The following is a 22,903-nucleotide window of genomic DNA, read 5'->3' as shown; positions in this document are numbered from 1 at the left end:
CATTTATTTTCCCCTGAATTAACCCTAGATGTAATCTATATATGTATATAAAAGAAAGTCGTGTTAGTTACACCACTTATAACTCAATAACGGCAGAACAGATTTGGCTGAAAATTGGTAGGAAGGTAGCTTAGAGCCAGGAAACGGACATAGGATACTTTTTATCCCGTTCGACAGCGTTCCCGTGTGACTTGACATGAAACGTCAGTCACTATAAAACGTGGTATAACAAAAAAGAATCAGACTTGGAATAACAAAACGCAAATTACAGCTATGTAATTGACGTTATCATGGAAGCAGCAGAAAGGCGTGGAGTCAGGCTTGAAGATTAACAGCAATAGATTTAATTCGCTCGCAAAGACATGAACACGATAGGGCAAGGTCTGTTGAATTCCATGCACAGATAACAGTAGATCGAAATCAGAAATTTCTTGCATTTTGATATGATCCAGCTGTTGATCCAGCCATGTCTGCACTTGCTGCCAGGCTCTGAAGTTGTTCTGGCGGGAAAATCAAATTACGTCAACTTGAAACACCACTAGAGCCACTGCGAACTCTGCTTGCTGGAACCACTGCTGAATCGAAGCATTTCCTATTAAATATTAGGAAATATAATTCTTGCTTCCAAATGACGTCATTTGGTTCGTAAATTGTAACTGACGAATTCATGCCAACTTTCAAAATCAAAGGGCAAATATATCACAAAGCTGGCGCCCTGCTCCCGTTCCACACAGTGAACATAAATTTCTTCAAATATACTTTAACATCAGGTATGGGAAAAGAACTGCGAGCATGTAAACTCATTGTTTGAGATGAATATACCAAGGTACACAAAAAAGCGTGTCTGTCGTGTTCTTCATTTCATGATCGTCCAACCACAAATACGCCACCGAGAAGAGTGGCAGGGTACAGCTAGTAAAATATAAATTAATTGTTTTCCTATTAGAATAATATAGCCTTTTTCTTAATTATAATTAATTTTAAAAATTGTATAAATAACAGTTAATTGTTACATTCAATAAAAAGTATATATAGGGGTCGTCACCTCGTGGACTGCCGTCCACAGTGATAACTTTTCTAAAACTTTTTGGTAATGTTGAATGTAATATTTTTTATTTAAAAAACTAATATTAAATAATATTTCCGATTTGGCTGAATTTTTTTTTTGTGTTATAAATTAAGCATTGGTAAGATTTTAATTCCGGGGGTGAAAGTGGACATGGTAAAATTTGTCAAAAATTGGATATACTTGGTATCATGTGAGTGTAAGTGTCGAATCGGATAGCTCTATCTCAAAATAATCCTCAAATTAAAGTGGGATTCAGAATGAAAATAATTTAAAAATTAAATAAAAATTTTCAGTGTATTTTTTTTGTCTGCTACTAAAACCTTTGGTCTTAAAAAAACTGAAATAGATATTTAAGAAACCTTTTTAACGTTGTAAAGCACGTTTTAATATCTTCCTTGATTATGAAGTTATAAATTTTTTAATTAACAAAGTTTTTTTTTAATTTTTTAACGTAAACTTAAGGTATTTCAAAAAGTTGCTCATATTTTAGTAACAAAAATCTCAAATTTTTTTCAGAACTGCCTCTAGGTCATAGAGCAAACAACCAGACAAACAGAGGGACAAGCTGCCTTCATTTGGAAAGAGCTCTAAAAATCGAATTTCTTGAATAACTTCTGAACGAAATGTTGGAGCGGGTCGGTTGAGGTACCAATCGATGCGTCTTTAGGTATAATGCGTCTTTAGGTATAATAAAGTAAAATATTCTATCTGTGGACTAAAATGTCTCCACCAGCCCCAATTTAGTGATTCAAAATTGTTTTACTTTCACCCTAATTTCTCCCAAACCAAACGAATTTTGAAAAATGTTTGAACAAAAATTATCTAATTAAATTCATACCATTCAATTAGTACATAATTCATTCAGATCGGATGCCTACAGAAAATTTTTAATTCTTCAGCTATATATGGTCTTTGTATAATTTTTTGGTAATATCTCATTAAAAAAAGGGAGGAAAGCTAACTTCGGGCGGAGCCGAAGTTGATATACCCTTGCAGTTAAGGTTGTGCCATTTCCGATCGTTCAGTTATATGGCGGCTATTGGATATAGATGGCCGATCCTTATGAAATTTGGCAGAACAGATTAGATAGCCAAAAATGAAATCCCATCATTCTAGCTTAAAAGACACCAAAGTTATTCCAATTCTGATCGTTCAGTTATATAAGAGCTATAGGATATAGTCACCCGAAATTTGGCAAATCAGATTATTTTGTCAAAAAAAGTATCTGTACTAAGTCTCAACTTTCTAACTTAAAAAACAACAAAGTTATGCCAATTCCGATCGTTCTATGACAGCTATAGGATATAGTCGGCCGTTCCTTATGAAATTTTGGTCTTAAGATATTTTGGCCAAATATAACATGTGTGGAAAGTCCCAACTTTCTTAAATTTAAACTTCTCCCAACTTAAAAAAAACGAAAGTTATGGCATTTCCGATCAAGCAGTTATATGGCAGCTATAGGATATAGTCGACCGATCTCGGCCGTTCCGACTTATATACTGTCTGCAAACAAAAGAAGGATGTGTGCAAAGTTTCAACTTGATTGCTTTAAAATTGAGAGACTTTATAGGGTCGGAAATGTCTCCTTAACTGCGTTGCACACTTTTGACCAAAATCAATATACCCTCTGCAAGGGTATAAAAAACATTTTACAAATCGACAGGCTACTGCCATTTCCGATCTTTCAGTTACATGGCAGTTTTAGGATATAGTCGGCCGCTGTAGTAGGATGAACTTGGCAGATCGGATTAGATTGCGCAATATGGTGTTGGTTTCATCTAGTATCTAGTATCTGTATCTAGTTTAAGAAACAGCAAAGTTCGATTCCAATCATTTTATAAGATCATTCTAAGATCCTTATGAAACTTTTTAGATACGATATTTTGGCCAAATATAACATGTGTGGAAAGTCCCTTCTAACTTAAAAAAAATCAACGTTATGGCATTTCCGATCAATAAGATATAGGATAAAGTCTACCGATCCCGGCCGTTCCGACTTGTAAACTGCCTTCAAACAAAAGAAGCATATGTTCTAAGTTTAAAGTCGATAGCTTTAAAACTGAGAGAGTATTTTGCGTAGAATCCGACAGACAGACGGACTCAGGAGGTTAATCGACTCAGGAGGTTATCCTCCTGATATATTCATTATAGGATCGTAGTGGTCTCCTTTACTGCGTTGCACATTTTTGACCAAAATTATAATAAAATCTGCAAGGGAATAAAAACACTTTTTTAGGGAGGTTCATTTTTAGTGTAAGCTAGTGTAATTTGTTGATCAATATAAAACAAAAAAATAAATAAGCACAAAAATATTACCATATTTATTTATAGCCCTTTAAAACGATTTTGATGACTTGATTGAGAATCATGTCGGCCAGGAAGTATAGTAGCTGGGAAAAACATAGACATGAAGAACAATATCTTAAATATATTGCTAAATTAAAATTTATTCCTGAAGAAATTAAACCGAAATCCATAGAGGAAAAGTTGTTCGAACCCAATATTGCGCGAATTTCTCTTTCGCCACGACCTATTTCCAATACATTAAGAATCAAAGATGTAAAAAATTGGTTGTTTCTCGCAACAATTATTCTGTTTGTATCTGCTCAATTTGTTTATGGACAAGAGGATGCTGAAAGCTACAAAAAGTTTTTCAATTCCAGTGGAAGACCCGAATATAACATATTTAGCTCAAATTTTAATGCAAATGCGCTTCCCGACCCAGATCGGATTGATGTTAACTCGAATTTAAATAAAATCGAAGTAAATGAAGCGAGCTTAAAAAGGTATAGCTCATTCAATTCGTCAAAAATTGACATATTTTCCAATGCTCAAACAGTTTCGATGAACCGCAATATTTTGCTCAATTTTGATAATATGCTACAACGGCAATTGCGAGAGAAAGCAAGGTTAGACAGTTTGGAGTCTATAAAAATGCATATACTTATGCGATTAAATCTTAAACAACTTCCAAATATAACAAAACCTATACCTGTGCCGCAAAATATAATAGATAACTTTTATAAAGACTACAATGTATCTTCTCAAAATGTAATATCGAACCATGCATTTCGAAATATTAAACGAAATGTTAGTCAGCTTCGCGGTGCAAATATCGAAGATTTTAAGGACAACGAATCTACCCAAATGCAAGGGGATAGTTCTAATACTGTAAATGAGTTCCCAAATATTTATAAAAGAGAGTCCAACGAAAAAAACATCAAAAGAAAAATTCCAACAAATATCAAAACCGATGATTATGAAAGTGTTCTTTCACAAATCAGCAGCATTTACATCTTTCCTGAACGTAAGTAAATGAAATATTAACATGATTAAAAAAAATAAATTAGTTTGCAAATATATATTATGTAATAATATTAAAAATATATATACAAATTAAATTTTTTTTTTCTCCATTATTTTTATTTACTTGTCGAATCTAAAATTTACGTGTTGGCCATTAATAGCTAGGGTTTGGGCGGGGTGGTTTCTAGTTTTCATCAATGATGGAATGAATGCAAGGTTGAACCTTGAAGCCATTTCTTCATTATTTTGATGGCTTTGTAAGCCTCCCTCTCTACCTCCTCCTGATTCTTCTTCATTGTCATTAGCAAAGGCTATGACGTTACATCCTGCTGGGAGGAGCAGCTTTAGGATCCCGTGCCCGTGTCGGTGTCTAAAGCAGGAATCCAATGCTAAAGTAGGTTAATACTATCTTTATCAGGGTGCTGGGCACATTGATCTGCCATATGGCTGCCAATGTTTTGCCCCTGTTCACAGCGTCGAAAGCATTGCGGATGTCCAGGGTGACTATGATGGAGTACTTTTTAGAGCCACTCTTCCTGAATCCAGCTATGGCTTTCCTAGCATCGTTAGAAACTATTTCTATGTTTCAACCATCGACTTTCCCTATCGAAAACCGTACTGGTTGATCAGAAGCCCTTCAGTCATCACAATGGCTGCTGAGGGCATCGCAGCCCCCAGCCTCTCAAATACTTTGTCTATTTTATCGCCTTCCTTTCGCCTTTGTCCACTCTGGGCCTATCTGTGAGGGCTGGTTTTCGGTACTTTTTGATCCTGCCGACCACTCTGGTGGTAGACCTCTCCGCCGTCCATTAAGAACACACACTGCGAGGGTTTTCTTCTGGGTAAGAGCTAGGTCAGCATCGATAGACCCTGAATTCCGCCACAGATAACAGATGCAGGTTTATGACCCGAAGGGAGGGATTGTGCATGCGAACACGGGAATCACTGCGCTGCGACAATCGGTGTGCCAATAATCTCCTCCTGGCGGGGGCGAAGGGTGTTATTCCGCTCCGAAATGTGTAACTTCCATTCTGGATGCTTTCAGTATGCTGTTTAGTGATAATTGTGGATATTATTTGTTTATGGTCAAGGTTAGGCTATTTCGTTATTATACCCTCGCAGATGGAATTATAAATTGGGTCAAAACTGGGCCACGCAGTGAATATATATATTCTTAATCAGTATCATCTTCACAGTCTATATGAGAATGTCCATATAAGCATATAAAAGGCCGGGATCTGCCGACTATATCCTAAAGGTGCCATATAACTGATTGATCGGAAATGCCAGAGCTTTGGTTTTTAAAGATAGAGGGACTTTCTACGGATTCCATTTTGGGCAATCTAATCCGATCTACCAAATTCTATAAGGATTGCCGACTATATACGATCCTATCTTCTATCCTATGTGTATAAATATAAGCTGCTACTTAATTGCAAGTGTTAAAAATCTTTAGATTAAAAATCTTTAATCTAAGATGCTATCCCATTGAATGTATCAAGTGGGGGTTTATTTTACGAATCGATATGTTAATCTTTAAATATTAAATATTAAATGTAGCATAACACTGGCCAACAGCAAAAAATCTCCACGCATAATTTCACCTGCTCCATAACCTTTAAGCTCCCCTTAATCAAAGTCCAGAACAAACATAGGTTCTATCACCCACAGTTTCCGCGGTACACCTAGGAGAAGAAATCGATCAAATTTTACCATATATTGAATTATGTAGGCCGTGTAATGGCGATGACCATCACTGTTTCTAGTACATATCATTTTTGAAATGTATGTGTACCAACTAAAACGAAAAAATGGTATCTAGCAGTTAGCATATCTTTGGAATACTCATCCAAAGTTGAAATCTCAGATTTTCTACATTAATGTTTGGTCTTCTATGATTTTTCCCCAAAAATTTTTCTATGGAAGCTTTTTATATTATTATTGAAATCAGTAGATCATACCATGTTTTAATTTTGGGTTTAAGGAAAAACTCGAAATAATTTTATTGAATTTATTATAGGGGGTTAAACAATATTTTCTTCAATTAAATTGGAGTTTTTAATCTCATATTTTCAAAAATTCATGGCTATCTACAACTTCTGTGAAGCTTTACTAAACAAGCTCAACCTGCAATAGATACGTTTTGAACAAAGAAACACTTTTAAATTATAATTAACAAGAAAGGAAAGCTAACTTCGGGCGTAGCCGAAGTTGATATACCCTTGCAGTTCAGTCGCAGTCCGCTAGGTTTTTCCCAAAATAGAATCTGTACTAAATCCCATCTTTCTAACTTAAAAAACACCAAAGTTATGCCAATTTCGTTCGTTCTATGACAGCTATAGGATATAGTCGGCCGATCCTTATGAAACTTTGTACATAAGATATTTTGGTCAAACATAACATGTGTGGAAAGTCCCAACCTCTAACTTAAAAAACACCAAAGTTATGGCATTTCCGATCAATCAGTTATATGGCAGCTATAGGATATAGTCGACCGATCCCGGCCGTTCCGACTTATGTACTGCCTGCAACGGAAAGAAGGGTGTGTGCAAAGTTTCAACTCGATAGCTTTAAAACTGAGAGACTAGTTTGCGTAGAAACAGACAGACAGACAGACAGACAGACAGACGGACAGACGGACAGACGGACATGCTCATATCGACTCAGGAGGTGATCCTGATCAAGAATATATATACTTTATAGGGTCGGAGATGTCTCCTTCACTGCGTTGCCACTTTTGACCAAAATTATAATACCCTCTGCAAGGGTATAAAAATTTATCCACCTTTTGTTTTTAAAATAGTTGAGATAAAATAATCTCATTAAACATTTTGGAGCCCCCGGGTGGACTTTTTTTATTATAATTTTATAAATAAAGCAACTAGTGACAGTGACACAAAGAATACATAGAAAACAAGAAAGGAAAGCTAACTTCGAGCGAAGCCGAAGTTGATATACCCTTGCAGTTGAGTCGCAGTTCGCTAGGTGGCGCCACGCATCCCTTATTATTAGATATATAGCGGATCGTATATAGTCGGCCAAAGAGTAATCTGTACCAAGTCCCATCTTTCTAACTTAAAAAACACCAAAGTTATGGCATTTCCGATTAATCAGTTATATGGCAGCTACAGGATATAGTCGACCGATCCCGGCCGTTCCGACTTATATACTACGTGCAAGGAAAAAAAGGATGTGAGCAAAGTTTCAACTCGATAGCTCCAAAACTGAGAGACTAGTTTGCGTAGAAACCGACAGACAGACAGACGGACAGACGGACAGACAGACAGACGGACAGACGGACATGCTCATATCGACTCAGGAGGTGATCCTGACCAAGAATACATATACTTTATAGGGTCGGAGATGTCTCCTTCACTGCGTTGCACACTTTTGACCAAAATTATAATACCCTCTGCAAGGGTATAAAAATAATAAAAAAAAAAAGAAAAATCGCGACGGCAGTGCTGTGAACTTTGAAAACAATAAACAAAAAACAATTTAAAGTTCGCGTCGCGAAACAACATTTATTTAACAACTGAATTTATTCAGCGCCTTTAAAGGAGTCATCGTCATCCCCATGCCCTGTATTTGTGCAAAAAATTTAAAGTCGAGAAAAGACAAATTAATATTCATCTTATGCTGGAATATTGCACCATCCTTTCAATTCTTGGCGCATACGTACTTCAAAATAGTAGAGCTAAAGTCAATATATAATGTTGTTCTTAATTTCATTAAAATATTGCCAATATAAATGAAGAATTGCCTGTGGACAAAATTAAGACGCTTAAATTATTCCAAAATCACTGTTGCCCCCTACCCCTCGTTCTCGATCTTGTAAATATTTGCCTATAAAATAGATAAAGTGCAGCGAAAAAATTATTTTATATATTTTTCCATAAATAATTTGGTACATACAAATAGATGCAGCGGTGAACTTATTGTTTCCGCCTCCCTCCGTTATCCACTGCTGCGTTACTCTATGCACGTATATATATTTTTGGCTCCTTTTGCTCAACGGAACGCCAAGTGACGCGATACCCTACAATTTGGTTCGGTATATTGTTTTTGGTATCACTGGCGAACAAATATTTAAATACTCAGTGCCTCGACTATAGATTTATAGATTTATAGATTTATTATACTATCAATTAATTAATTAATTATTTTCGTTGGTTGAAAATTAATAATGTATTTTTATACCCTTGTAGAGGGTATTATAATTTTGGTCAAAAGTGTGCAACGAAAGAGACATCCCCGACCCTATAAAGTATATATATTCTTGATCAGGTTGAGTCGATATGAAATTTGCGATGAAATATGCGAAATTTCATAAGGATCGGCCGACTATATACGATCCGCTATATATCTAATAATATAAGATGCGTGGCGCCACCTAGCGGACTGCGACTCAACTTCAAGGGTATATCAACTTCGGCTCCGCCCGAAGTTAGCTTTTCTTTCTTGTTTATCATAAAAAAAAAAAAATTTTAATTCACAGAATTACTTTGAAATACAAATTTAAATAGAAGCAGTATTTGTTAAATTATTTAATTATTATTGCTTTCGTTTTTTTTGCATCGAAATGAAAGTTAAAATTTATTTAATTTTATATATGTCGGGAAACAGTAGAATTCAAGGACAAACAAAGTTGTCGCGAAGTTCTAATTTCGGGGAGTATAGAATTTATGCGAAAGGCATAGCAGCAGAGACGGTGGTAGTCTCTGCTGGTGAGTGAGGTCCGCTGACGAGTTACCAAAAGTTTAAAGAGATGAAAAGAGATGACGACAGAGGCTCAACTTGAGAGAAGGCTAAGAGAGAGAAGGGTGAGAGAAATGGTCGATGAGAGGAAATGTGTTAGTCGAGTGATGGTAACGAACGTGAGCGGAACTTGCTGTGCTGCCGCATAGATTTTATTAAGTGACAATGGAAGGAACTACTGGACATACTACAGGGACTACTGGACCTACTACATCAGAAGTGGGATCTCCTTCGCCACAAGGGCAAAGTTCAAATCAATATACGACAGCGCTGGAGGAGCAAAACAAAAACCTCATGGAAATCATAAAGGCCATGCAGGCGCCAAAACTTCGGCGTCAGATAGGAAGACCACGCATGTCACATTGCCCAAATTTAATCCCGATGGTGCGGGACGGATCCAACAGCATGGCACTACGGTCGATTTAATCTTCGCAGATAACGTACTTGAAGGCAGCGCCCTAGTAATAGCACTAAGCAAAGCGCTGGAAGGCAGTGCTTCGCAATGGCTGTCACAGGTATGCTTTGCTGGCATCACCTGGACCCAATTCAAGGAACGGTTCATCCAGCGATTCGTGGGCATTGAGACAACGGCTGCCAGATCTGGAGAAAGCTTTGCTGAATATGGCAGTTGCATAGTTACGCTATTACTATCCAAGTGGAAATCTACGGAGCTGGAAGAGATTGCGGTGTCAATAGCGTTAGCCCACATGACGCAAATTGACAATAATTTGCTGCGTGGGGTTTTAACAACCAGCGTGACGACACGTAATGAACTACAGCGGCAGCTGCAGGCTTACGCCTTCAAGAAGCGTAAAAAAGAAATTGATGAATCTTCGTCAAGTTTGGACAAGAAAAAACCACCACGTGCAGTCGCACGTAAAATGCCATAGTTGTGGAAAAATTGTCCACAAATACGCTAAATGCCGCGCTCGCATGGAGAGCTCATTCTCAATAAAAGGAAAGAACTACAGTGGAAGCAGCGTTTCTGGAGTAAAGGAGCGTTCAAACATAAGATGCTACAAGTGTGGTGAGGCTGGACCTATTGCTACTGTATGCCCCAAAGGTAGCACCAGTGGAAACGGCGAGTACAAGGAGAAGCGCGTGGACATATGTCAAGTTCTTCAGCCCAAAGGCTTATTCTATCAAAGGCGTGAGACCTTTCCATTTTTTTGGACTCGGGTGGCGAGTGTTCTTTGATAAAAGAAAAATTAAGTAACAACTGTGCGCACTGTGTTGTCATAAAATTTGCTTATTAGATTTGCATAAACAATCGGTGTTTATTTCTATTCACTTAAAAAAAATAAAAATAATAAAATATTGCAATTCATAGATCCGTATCGCTTCGCGTGTGCAGTGATAAATTTGGAGGTAAAATAATAATTTTATAAATTTTTCTTCCAAACATAGCCCTGCTCTTCTTCTTCATACGGTGTTGCTTCTATTCTATTGCTCCTATTTCTCGCTCAATAGAGATTCTTATCTCTATTCCTTGCATTTTACTAACTCGCACTAACTGCTCTCTTCAATCTTCCCCTTTTCCCTGGTACAGTGGTACAAGGTTCATCAATATTATTAATAAATTAATTATTGAAATTTTAATAATTTTTAATAAATTAATTATTTAAAATCTTAATAATTATGGAATTTAAATTGGTCTGTGCATTGAAGTCTTGCAATAAGACAATCTCGTCTTCCCAGCCTACCATCCATTGCTGGCTCTGTGAAAACGTTTTACACGCTAAGTGTGCCGGGTTCACGGCCTCAGTTTCGGATGCAATCTCGCGTAGGTCTGGTCTTCACTTTTGCTGTGACGGTTGTCGTGCTGTTCAGGACGAAATGAGATCGTTCATGAGGCAGACTAAAAGCGGTTTCAAGGAGTTGATTAGTGGTTTTCGAAAAATCAATGACCAACTCTGTGCACTCGATGCACAGTTTAGTAGTCTTCAACTACTAAATGAGCTTCCAAAGCGTAAAAAATCCTCTTTTAGTGATGTGCTTGTAGCGAATAATCTTCAGCCTACTCAGCCGACAACTATGCAGCTGCTTCTATCTCTGGCCAACCCAGGGGCCGGACCTCAGAAAAATTCGGCTTCCGAATATCTCAGGATTAATAAGCAATTGTCCGATATGTCCTCTGTGGCTTCAAGTGATCCCAGACCCAATAATTCAAACCCCTGTAACTGTCACCAAACAGGGCAATCAACCGTCCGGACCCCTGGTACGTACTGATGCCGCTGTACTAGTTGCGGCGGCACCAAAACCCTTGCAGGTGATCCCACCATCGAAACACATTTTTGTTTCCCGGCTTGCCCCTGATACTTCGGAGATTGATATCTCGGCTTACATCAAAGCCAAAGCAAAAGCCGACATAAAGGTGGTGGACATTACAAAATTTAAATATTCATACACCAGGCACACGTCATCTTTCAAAATACGTGTGCCCTTGCAGATGTTCAAGACGATTTGTTTCGCCAGCTTTTGGCCAGAGAATATTTTCGTCCAAGAACATCAGCCAAGTACGGTGAAAAAAAAAATAACCAAACCTGCGGGTGTAAAACTCCCACATGTTACGGCCACTGACCAACCTTCCACTTCATCTTCCTCTGTTTTAAAAAACTAATGTCTTCTCCAACACTTACCTATCAGAATACAAGAGGGTTACGTAGTAAACTTCCCAAACTGTATTCTGATAGTTCTTTCTTTGCATCTCACATTATTGTATTTACAGAAACTTGGTTAAAGTCGGAGATCTTAAGTTCGGAAGTTTTTCCTAGTAGGTACACCACTTTTAGATGTGATAGAACTCTGCGAAGAGGAGGAGGAGTGTTAATCTCTGTAGACTCCAAACTCGCTTCTGAAGAGGTATAATCACAAGAGTTTGGTGACATTGAATTCCTTTGCATCAAAATCACTTTGTCCGATCAATCTTTGTATGTTACCTGTTCGTACATACCACCTTCGTCTGAACCGCCAACATACTGGCAACATTTGTCCGCTATTCGTTTACAGAACAGACGTTCGAAAACCATCCCCAACGTCATCCCAGAACTTATGTGGTCAAATGTTGAAAATTCACCGTCTTTACAGCTTAACTCCCACTACGACTTCCCTGTGGGCATGTTTGACATGTCACTCGGGCAAATTAACCACGTTAGAAATTCTTTAGGTCGGCTGCTGGACTTATGTTTCGTTTCTGATCCTGATGGAATTACTCTTTCCAGAACTTTGGCCCTTTCTGACCCTGAGGATCCATATCATCCCACTCTTGAGGTTTCAATTGAAAACATCTCCTTTATTGACATTAAGTCTACACTTAAATCTCATAAAGTTCGTTTCTTTCGTAAGGCTGACTTAATGAAATTAAATAATTTAATTTCGGAATTTGATTGGTCTTGATTGGTGATTTACTGGCATGCGAGGATATAAATATTCGCCGCTGCAGGATTCAGTTTACTCAGGATCCGAAGCAGTTTTATAACTTTGTAAACACTAAGCGTAAACATGTATCTTTTCCCCCACTGCTTACGTTTGAGAACTCTTATGCGAACACTGATCAGGCAATGGCCGATCACTTTGCAGTTTTTTTAAACTACGTATTCACCTAGCAGCAGCTCAGCTCAGCCTTACACTTATGATATCAAATCAGCCAATCTTATATTTCGCCCATCTTTCGATCAAAGTGGTGTGTTATCGGATCTTCTTAAGGTCAAGCCCGTGTATTCGCCAGGCCCTGATGGAGTACCAGGCTGTGTTCTGAAGAACTGCACCGAGGATCTATGCAAACCGCTCGTTAAATTCTTTAATCTATCGCTGGAAACTTCGATCTTTCCCCTTATGTGGAAGGAATCCTTCATTATTCCGCTGCATAAAAAAGGGAAAAAATCCGACGCTGCGAATTATAGAGGCATCTCTAAATTGTCAGCAATTCCAAAGCTTTTTGAAAAACTTATCACTCCACATTTGCAACACCTATGTAGTTCAATAATAACTCCGTGCCAGCATGGCTTCATGAAGCGCCGCTCCACCACTACCAACTTATTGGAGCTAACATCTTTCATCACGGATGGCTTCCGGAATGGCTTACAAACAGACGTCATATACACTGATTTCAGTAAAGCATTTGACTCTGTTAACCATTCGCTTCTTATAAGTAAACTCAGTCTTTTGGGATTCCCAACTGATCTTCTTATCTGGATTTCGAGCTACTTATCTGGGAGAACTTTTCTTTAAAGACGTTACCTCTCGTTTAGTCCGCGCCACATCTGGGGTGCCCCAAGGAAGCCATCTTGGACCCTTACTTTTTACCCTGTTTATTAACAACTTGCCCCTTGCCTTAACTAATTCACTTGTACTTATGTACGCTGATGACGTTAAACTATGCCTTCTGTATAAATTCACTAGCGCCCAGTCTAGACTTCAATCCGATTTGGATAAACTTCAAAATTGGTGTTTAGCAAATAACCTAATGCTGAATGGATCGAAATGTAAACTTATGTCTTTTTACCGATCTAGTCCTCACCAGGCTGTGTACTTTCTCTATGGGAACGCCTTAGAACGATTAACTCAGGTTAACGATCTAGGTGTCCTTTTAGATTTGAAACTTAAATTTACCGACCATATATCTACCATGGTTAATAAAGCTAAGGGTGTGCTTGGTTTTATTAAAAGATGGTCAAAAGAATTTAATGACCCATACATAACTAAAACGTTATATACATCACTGGTCCGTCCGATTCTTGAGTATGGATCGTGTGTCTGGAGTCCTCAATATGGAGTACACCAAGATCACATTGAATCTGTACAAAAAAAACTTTCTTACTTTTGCGCTTAGGGGACTTAATTGGGATACAAATCTTTACCTCCTCTCTTATCGTAGTAGACTTTGACTTATCAACTTACCATTATTAACAATCCGTGGAACGGTGCTGGGTGTCATGTTTCTATATAATCTTATTTATGGAAATGTAGACAGCCTGCATTTACTAACACGCGTACGTTCCTAGTAGAAGGACTAGAAACTTTCGTCCTCTACTTCTCAGCCATTATAGTTACATATGCCCAACACGATTCGTTCAGGGTATTATGTTCGGACTACAATAGTCTCTATCACATCTTGTCACTTTGCTCTACTAACAATCTTAAATCGCTTATATTAACCGCCTTATCTGTGCAACACTCTTCCTCGTGATATCTTTCTCCTACTTTTCGCTTAACTATCTCGGATTTATTCCCGCGATTCGAGCCGTGCGTCATGCGGCATCGTCCCTCGGTCGGTTGGACGGGAGGTGGGCTGTACGTATGCAGTGGGAACCGCGCAAAAAAAAATTATTTGAAACATGACATCATGATTGGACAAGAAATATTCCAGCTTGGTTTTGGTGTGATTATCGAAACAGACAAACTTAATATTTACAAAACGAAGATTATTAATGCTATACATGAAGATACATCCAATTTTGAAAATGTACTTGACACCAACATAGAATTAAGTGAAATTGATAAATGTAAACTAAAAAACATACTGAAACATTACTCTGACATTTTTATAAATGGAATCTCAACTAAACGCGTAACCACAGGAGCATTAGAAATTCGTTTGATAGATAAGAATAAAACTGTTCAAAGGTGCCCTTATCGGCTCAGTATAGATGAAAAATATTAGTTAGGGAAAAAATAGATCAAATGATTAAATCCCATGTGATCCGTCCAAGCAATTCGCCATTTGCAAGTCCAATGCTATTGGTCAAAAAGAAAGATGACAGCGACAGACTGTGTTTTGATTTTCGTGAGCTAAATTCAAACACAGTCTCAGATGAGTAACCGTTGCCATTGATTTCTGATCAGATAGATCGCTTGGGAGGCGATCTCTTAGACATGGCCACCGGATTTTATCAAATACCGATCCATCCTGATTCCATAGAAAGAACAGCATTCGTTGCCCCAGAGGGTCAGTATGAATTTCTAGTGATGCCATTTGGGCTAAAAAATGCCTCTTCTATTTTTGTACGTGCCATAGTGCGAGCCCTGGGTGACTTAGCCTATTCCTACGTAGTGGTCTACATAGACGACGTGCTGATTGTAGCAGAAACAAAGGAGGAAGCATATGAAAGGTTAAGCATTGTACTGAGAGTTTTGACTGAGGCAGGTTTTACATTCAACATAAAAAAGTGCGCTTTTCTTCGCACAGGAATAGAGTACATGGGATTTTATATTAAAGATGGTGAAATTAAACCAAATCCAAGTAAGATAGAAGCTCTGACAGTTCTGTCGCCAACTCAGTTAAGGCAATTTATAGGTTTGGCATCATATTTTAGACAATTTGTCCCGCGGTTCTCAGAGCAGATGAAGCCGCTCTATGAGTTGACCTCTAAACTTAAAACGTTTGATTGGAAAGAGAAGCTTGAGCAGATCCGACAAAAGATTATCAAAATACTGACGTCTGACCCCGTACTGATAAACTTTGACCCTGAACTCCAAATCGAATTGCATACAGATGCTAGTTCCGATGGGTATGGTGCAATGCTAATACACAAGATAGATGGGAAACAAAGAGTAATAGAATATTTTAGCAAATGCACGACAGTATCTGAAGCTAAATATCACTCATATGAATTATAAACCTTAGCTGTTTACAATGCAGTTTCACAATGCAATACAGCTGGTTACAATGCAATACACTTCAGACATTATTTACATCGTAGAAAATTATTGTGTACACCGTTTGCAATTCACTAAGAGCGACTCAGAAGAAAGCTGAATTGACCCCAAGAGTACACCGTTGGTGGGGGTATTTACAGGCTTTTGATTTTAGAATTGAGTATCGAAAGGGTTGCCAAATGGCACACGTGGATTTTTTATCACGCAATCCAATCCCTATAGTTTTAAACTGTCCTCCGTAGAGTAGCAGAGGTTCGTGTAGATCTAGCAGCAATAACAAATAATTGGCTGATAGCCGAACAGCAACGAGATGATAGCATAATAAAAATCGTGGACCAATTAAATGGTGAAGATGTAGAGACCGATGTAATGAAAACTTACGAAATTAGGACTGGGCTATTGTACCACAAGATACAACGTAATGGCAAGACTCGTTGTTTGCCAGTGATTCCCATGGCGTTTAGGTGGTCTGTCATAAACCATGTACATGAGGCTATGATGCATTTAGGATGGCAGAAAACTCTAGACAAGGTTTATGAACAATTCTAGTTTGAGCATATGTCTAAATATGTCAAGAAATTCGTTGAAAATTGCATAAGATGCAAATTGGCTAAGCCCCCTTCTGGAAAGGCACAAATAGAGTTGCACCCCATTCCTAAGGTTGATATACCTTGGCATACTATCCACGTGGATATAAGTGGCAAACTCAGTGGGAAAAACGACCTAAAGGAATACATTAATGTCCAGGTAGATGCATTTACAAAGTTTGTTCACTTGTATCACACTCTTAATCTAGACTCAGAAAATTGCATTCAAGATGTGAAGTCAGGCATATATTTCTTTGGAGTACCCAGTCGAATTATTGCAGACCAGGGCAGGAGCTTTGCAAGTAATAAATTCCGAGAATTTTGCTTATCGAATAAAATTGAATTGCACTTAATAGCCACGGGAGCAAGCCGTGCCAATGGACAGGTAGAACGTGTAATGAGCACGCTAAAAGCTATGCTAACTGCTGTAGAAACTAGCGAACGTTCTTGGCAGGATGGATTGCAAGATATCCAGTTAGCCATAAATTGCTCTACAAATAGAGTTACAAAATCTAGTGCTTTAGAGTTGCTAATAGGGAAAGAGGCTAGGCCTTTTGGTATGATGAAAATAAATGAAGAAGAGAATATTGTAATAAAGAGAAAGGGCTAGAATAAAAGCTAAAGAAAATATGGAGAATAATGCACCATACGATAAAGAAAGATTTGACAAAAATAAAGCGAAAATTATTGCGTATAACGTAGGTGATCATGTTTTATTGAAGACTGAAGAGCGTCATCAAACAAATTTTGATCCAAAGTTCAAGGGTCCATTTCAAGTCGTAAAAGTATTAGATGGAGATCGATATGAATTAAAATCATTAGTTAATAAGCGAACGTATAAATACTCACACGAGTTTCTTAGAGCGCTACCAAATATACAATTAATCAGCGAATTAAGATGAGAATTGCAGAATAATGTTGTACCCCAAGAGGGGGTAGAGCCTGCGGTTGACACAAGTGAATGTGCGTTTGTGTCCCAAGAGGGGATAGAGCATGAAGACGGCACAAGTGAAGGTGCGTCTGTGTCCCAAGAGGGGAAAGAGTATGAGGATGACACAAGTGAATGTGCATCTGTGTCCCAAGGAGGGAAATGTTGACCACAGTATAGCAGCTGTCTCGCAGGGTCGAACAGTGTTATGGCGGAGGTCTTGGTGACCTGGTGCATGTATTTGCACGGCAAAGTTGAACAAAATTGATTAGAATTAAGAATGGCTTAAGAAAAGAAGGAAGAATGAAAAGTTTATGTTAAACGTTGGAATTGTTTATGGAAAGCGACTCATCTAGTTTGTAGTTGTAGGAGAATAATGATGAAAAAAATTAATGAATAAAATAAATTTAAGGCTTCGAATAAAAAAATCAACATAACCAAGGTTTTCTTGACCTTTTCAGCAATTTAAAAACTCAACACACAGGGACGTGAGATAGGTAAGGAAGGCCGAGTCGGGAAACAGTAGAATTCAAGGACAAACAGAGTTGTCGCGAAGTTCTACATTCAGGGAATATAGAATTCATGCGAAAGTCATAGCAGCAGAGACGGTGGTAGTCTCTGCTGGTGAGTGAGGTCCGCTGACGAGTTACCAAAAGTTTAAAGAGATGACGACATAGGCTCAACTTGAGAGAAGGCTAAGAGAGAGAAGGGTGAGAGAAATGATCGATGAGAGAAAATGTGTTAGTCGAATGATGGTAACGAACGTGAGCGGAACTTGCTGTGCTGCCGCATCGATTTTATTAAGTGACAAGGGAAGGAATACTACAGGGACTACTGGACCTACTACATATACATATTAAAACTTTATTTATTTAATAAAATTTAAATAATTTTTAAATATTTAAATTGCATCGAAGTCGCTTCTTTTTAGAAAAGAAATAATTTTTTGAATGGAGAGTAATAAACCTAAAATTAATTCCACGACCCTTCATGATTTAAAAAGAAGATTAAATGTTAAAGTAAAAAGCATTCGCCGGTTAGAGGAACGTTTGGAAGCTGGATCACTTCCTGAAAAACACCGAGCTAGAATGCAGGCTTCAAGTTTTAGATGAGCAAATAAGTTGCAAGACCAGATCGAGCAGTTAGACGAAATGGATGAATTTGGAGCCGAGTTGGAAGAATTAACAATCTCAACCAAGGCAAGGATTATGTCCCTATGTAATGCCTTCAGTACAGCTGATGCAATTTCTGCAGCCCCAACTCGAGCTAGACTTCTCAGTTTGGCATTACCAAAATTCAGATATTTAATTATTTAATTTCTTGCCTCTCTGGTGAATCCTTAGGAACTATCAAGGCATTCCAAGTCACCGACAGTAATTATTACCGATTATAATTATAAATATTATGTTCAGCCTTCCAAAAATTTCCCAGCCATCTGCGTCGTCGTTGATGGGTCTTATCGACACTGTGTCATCGATTTGTGGATCATTATTATCCATAGGGAATGACACTATAATTGAACACTCTATGATTATATATTTAGTTTTGAACAGAGTAGATCCAGAGTGACCAGGCAAAAATGGAATGAGTCACTGGATTATGAGGAACTGCCCCTTTGGTCCGATATCGAAAAGGTATTAAATCGTAGGGACCAGCATCTATCTGCTGAAGAGACTAGCAAAACAAAACTTGCTCCTTTGCCAACACCAAACCAGCTTGCAGTTATTACAACGCTCAAAACCATTTTGTGGCCCAGTGCAGTCCGTTCGCGCGCCTTGCTGTAATGCAAAGGTTTAAGTTTGTTAAGTCGGCAGGTCACACCGTAGCGAAGTGCAAATCGACTAGATGTTAAATCTGTGCAAAATCGCACCATAAACTTCTGCACCGATTTACAGTGACTGAAAATAACTTAGCTTTACCACCACCAACAGAAAATCCTTGGTGGTGGTCGCCGGTCGAAAAAAAAAAAGATACATCGCAACCATGGGATCAGAATCAGACCCCGTAATCGAAATGCTCATTGATGAGCAAATTGAAAGCAACATAGTCATCCAAAGGCTAATAAGAAACTTCACAAAGGACTCCGCACAGCGAAAACTCAAGGAAGGATACGTCGAGGAGAGACTCCAACAGCTCACTCACGCATGGACCCAGTTTAAAAAGAATGATGCCAGCTCCATGAGCAAACACTAAGTCCGGAAAATGATTATTTTACAAAAGCCAATGCGCTAGAAGAACTTGTGAAAAATTTGAAGCCATATTTTCCGATGGAATCCCATCAGGGTCAGGCTTCGGAAAACAGGCAAAAATCTCGAGCCAAAGGCACAATCATCACGAGGAAAAGAGAAGACCTTCGATCAACATCATTAAAATGAAGACATGAAGGACGATTAGACGATATGGAACACTTTCTGTGCAACCGCACCGAAGGACGGGAAGTGTCCACACACGTCAGACAACACATGAAGGAGCTATGGAAGGAAATCGTCACGGGATACCATAATTTTATCGACCTGAAACCAGCCATAAAAAATGATGGACACATCGATGACAGATTTCAGGTTTTACGAGAAGAATACTTTTCGTTTCTGAGCGAAGAATCGCAATCGACTTCAGCATCAACACAAAAACCTGCGATCGCACCTCCGTTTGTAATACCACCAGTAGAAATTCTAAAATTTGACGGAGACTACCGACATTGGCTACGATTCTACGAAATTTTTACGGAATCCATCCACAATTAAGACTACAGCGATGCAGTAAAATTCCGTCATTTGGAGAATCGTGTAAGAGATGAAGCAAAAAACCTAATCGCAACGTCAATTGGTTGACAGACCAGTTAGGGGATGACTAAAGAATTGACTAAAGAATTGATACCAAATTGAACGGCTGTTTAAATCCGCGATCCAAAAGCTTTTCGGACACCCCAGAAGAAATGGATCAGCGGACCAGCTGCGCAGCTTACATGATACCGTGCTCCGAACGATCGCCACTCTCAACGCACTCAAGGTGTCAACAGACAACTGGGAGCCAATCCTGATACACATCATTAAGGAAAGATTGGACCCACACACGCTGTTATCTCTAGAACTAGCCATCACCGATCCAACCAACCGACAACCTCTGAAGCAGATGTTAGGACACCTTGAACGTCAGGCAACCAGTCAAGTATCAAAGCGGAAAAATACGTCAACCGCTCCACTTCGATCCAGTTCATCACGAGTGGTATATTCAGCCACAGCCCTGCTTACAGATAAGCCCACCGTTCTGTAACCAACCGCCCAAGTGGCAATACATGGACCAGCCGGACCCCCTCAGCAATGCCGCACACTTCTAGATTCTAGATCACAGATTAACATAATTACCAGAAGGATGGCTGACACACTTGGACTACAATTGGAGCCATCAACCCTGAACATCGCTGCAACCATCCCATCCTATTCAAGTGCCAAGAAATATCTCACCTCAGTTGCGCTTAGCCGATCCTGAATTTACGCAGCCCGAGAATATTGACCTGTTGTTGGGCACCGAAATCATATCGCAGCTTATGAGGCCACAACAGGCATATTTGGGAGAAGGACAGCCACTACTATGGGGCCAGTGCGTCCGGAATCAGCTCCTAATATCAAGGCAGAGCAAGTCGTCTGTAATACGGCGGCTTAGACACCGGAAACTAACGAGCCACGAAAGGGTATCGGTGAAATCGTATCGGAACAAAGTTTGATTGCATGCATCGGCAAGGTGAAAATAGTAAAATCTGGAAGATTACATAGTCCCACTCATCGCGGATCAACAAGGAGAGCCATAGACGGACCCTGAACCTTAAGCCCAAGTTTGTCAACTCACAACTGAAGAGCACAGAGTGCAAGGGCCAGTAAACAAGGGAATTCAGGGAGTTAAAGTCACCTCCAATTCTAAAGGATGTAGGAAGGAGACACATCACACATCCCAGCGACACATGCCAGCATGGGTAACAAGCATCTTCAAAAGGGAGCAAGAAGCAAGGCCAAGAAAGAAGCAAGAGTCCTGTATGCGCACTGACTCCAGAACAAACGCCTATTACTACGTGGGATGCACAAGGAGAATGGTTATGAGGGCGCGCAACAAGGCGAAGGAGACAATAGGTTTTTTTGGTATTTACATTAGATTTTTAGTAATTAGTTTTAAGAGCCAAAATATTTTCTAGTGCAAGGGTACACAACCCACCAAAAAACCCACTAACCTATTGGCACACTTATTAATAATTAGTAATAAGCATTAAACTATATCCAACCTATTAACCCAGCACTAGTAGACGGCGCCAGAAGCAGAAATCAGCATTATCAGCGGGAAGAATGACCGACTGACCGAGGCAAGCAAAACCCAAGCAAAAAACTAGCAATGCATGAATAAGCAATCTGAGTCAGCAGGCTCAGAGGTGGGTGACCCTGTCATTCACATTAGTTTTAGCACATACATAACATTGACCTTTCTTAGATTTAAGTATGTATAATTTAGCATCTTATATAAGAATTGTTATTCTGAAATAAAGATAGTTGCGAAATCAGAGTGAATCGGTTCACAAGTAGGACTCTCTTAAAACTATCTACTTCGCGTGGCTCCAGTGTAAACGGACCATAAGTAGAACTTTCATCATCGAACCTATTTCGAGTGGCTCCTGTGTAAACGGACCACAAGTAGAGCTTCATTATCTAATCTTATTCGAGTGTTGCTCCCGTGAAACGGACCACAAGTAGAACACGCGGAACTCAACCGCCTTCGAGTGTTGCTCCCGTGAAACGGATCACAAGTAGAACCCGCGTTACCCAACCTACTTCGAGTGTTGCTCCCGTGAAACGGACCACAAGTAGAAACCCCGTACCATCTGTACTTGAGGAGAACCAGCCCCAGGCTTTAAGTATCCCACATCAACTCCAGGCTGATCACAGCAAGCGCCTGAGCAACCCGATCAGTTTCTTGAGGAATCCAGGTCCAGTCAGAACCTTTATACGTTTTTTTAACTACGACTTCGGGATCTAAGGTTTTGCCCGCGAGTTAAAATTCGACGTAGTGGCCGCACAATGCGCTACGGACGAACAAGAACCATCTGAGCCCATTCCTGGCCATAAGGTGTTTGAAGAGGTTGAGGAATCCGCGAAAAATACATTCCCTCGAGCTGCTAAAGTTATTGGGTCTGACTTTTACGTCGACGACATGTTAACGGGTGCTGGTTGCGTGGAGGAGCTAAAGACAATTAAGTCCGAAGTAATTCAGGTTATTCAAAACGCTTGGTTTGAATTGAGTAAGTGGTTTATAAACTCTCCTGAAGTTAGCTGACGGAGACTCAGAGAGGCATTAGGAATCGCTTGGGTTCATTGAAATGACGTGTTTAAATTTGAAATTGATTCTTCAGTCATGGGTCAAAGGGCGACAAAGCAGAAAATTCTATCGGTGACATCAAAGCTATTCGACCCGCTTGGCTTATTAAGCCCAATCCTTATTAAAGGAAAAATCCTGTTGCGGGGGCTTTGGCTTAATAAGCTAGTTTGGGATGAGTCGATTCCACTGCATTTTGGAATAAGTGTGGAACAAAATTCAGCTCGCCTTGTCACAGTTACA

General features: G+C 39.1%; 1 protein-coding gene across 4 annotated transcripts in view; it reads left to right on the top strand.

Annotated features, from left to right (window-relative positions):
* The window catches only part of LOC6502706 (growth/differentiation factor 8), a 410,457-nt gene that overhangs the window by 104,157 nt on the left and 283,397 nt on the right, over nt 1–22,903 (top strand). For 3 of the 4 annotated variants that reach the window (XM_044717609.1, XM_044717611.1, XM_044717610.1), the window contains exons 3-4: nt 1,586–1,736; nt 3,401–4,376. In XM_044717609.1, the coding sequence (XP_044573544.1) occupies nt 3,437–4,376 (940 nt within the window). In that variant the 5' untranslated portion in view covers nt 1,586–1,736; nt 3,401–3,436. Of the gene's footprint in view, nt 1–1,585; nt 1,737–3,400; nt 4,377–17,766; nt 18,255–22,903 lie in introns of those variants that run through there. The other variant, XM_032455867.2, reaches the window with a different exon arrangement.

The sequence above is a fragment of the Drosophila ananassae genome (genome assembly GCF_017639315.1).
Source record: "Drosophila ananassae strain 14024-0371.13 chromosome 4 unlocalized genomic scaffold, ASM1763931v2 tig00000054, whole genome shotgun sequence".
Classification (NCBI taxonomy): domain Eukaryota; kingdom Metazoa; phylum Arthropoda; class Insecta; order Diptera; family Drosophilidae; genus Drosophila; species Drosophila ananassae.
This window is presented reverse-complemented; position numbering and strand designations above follow the sequence as displayed.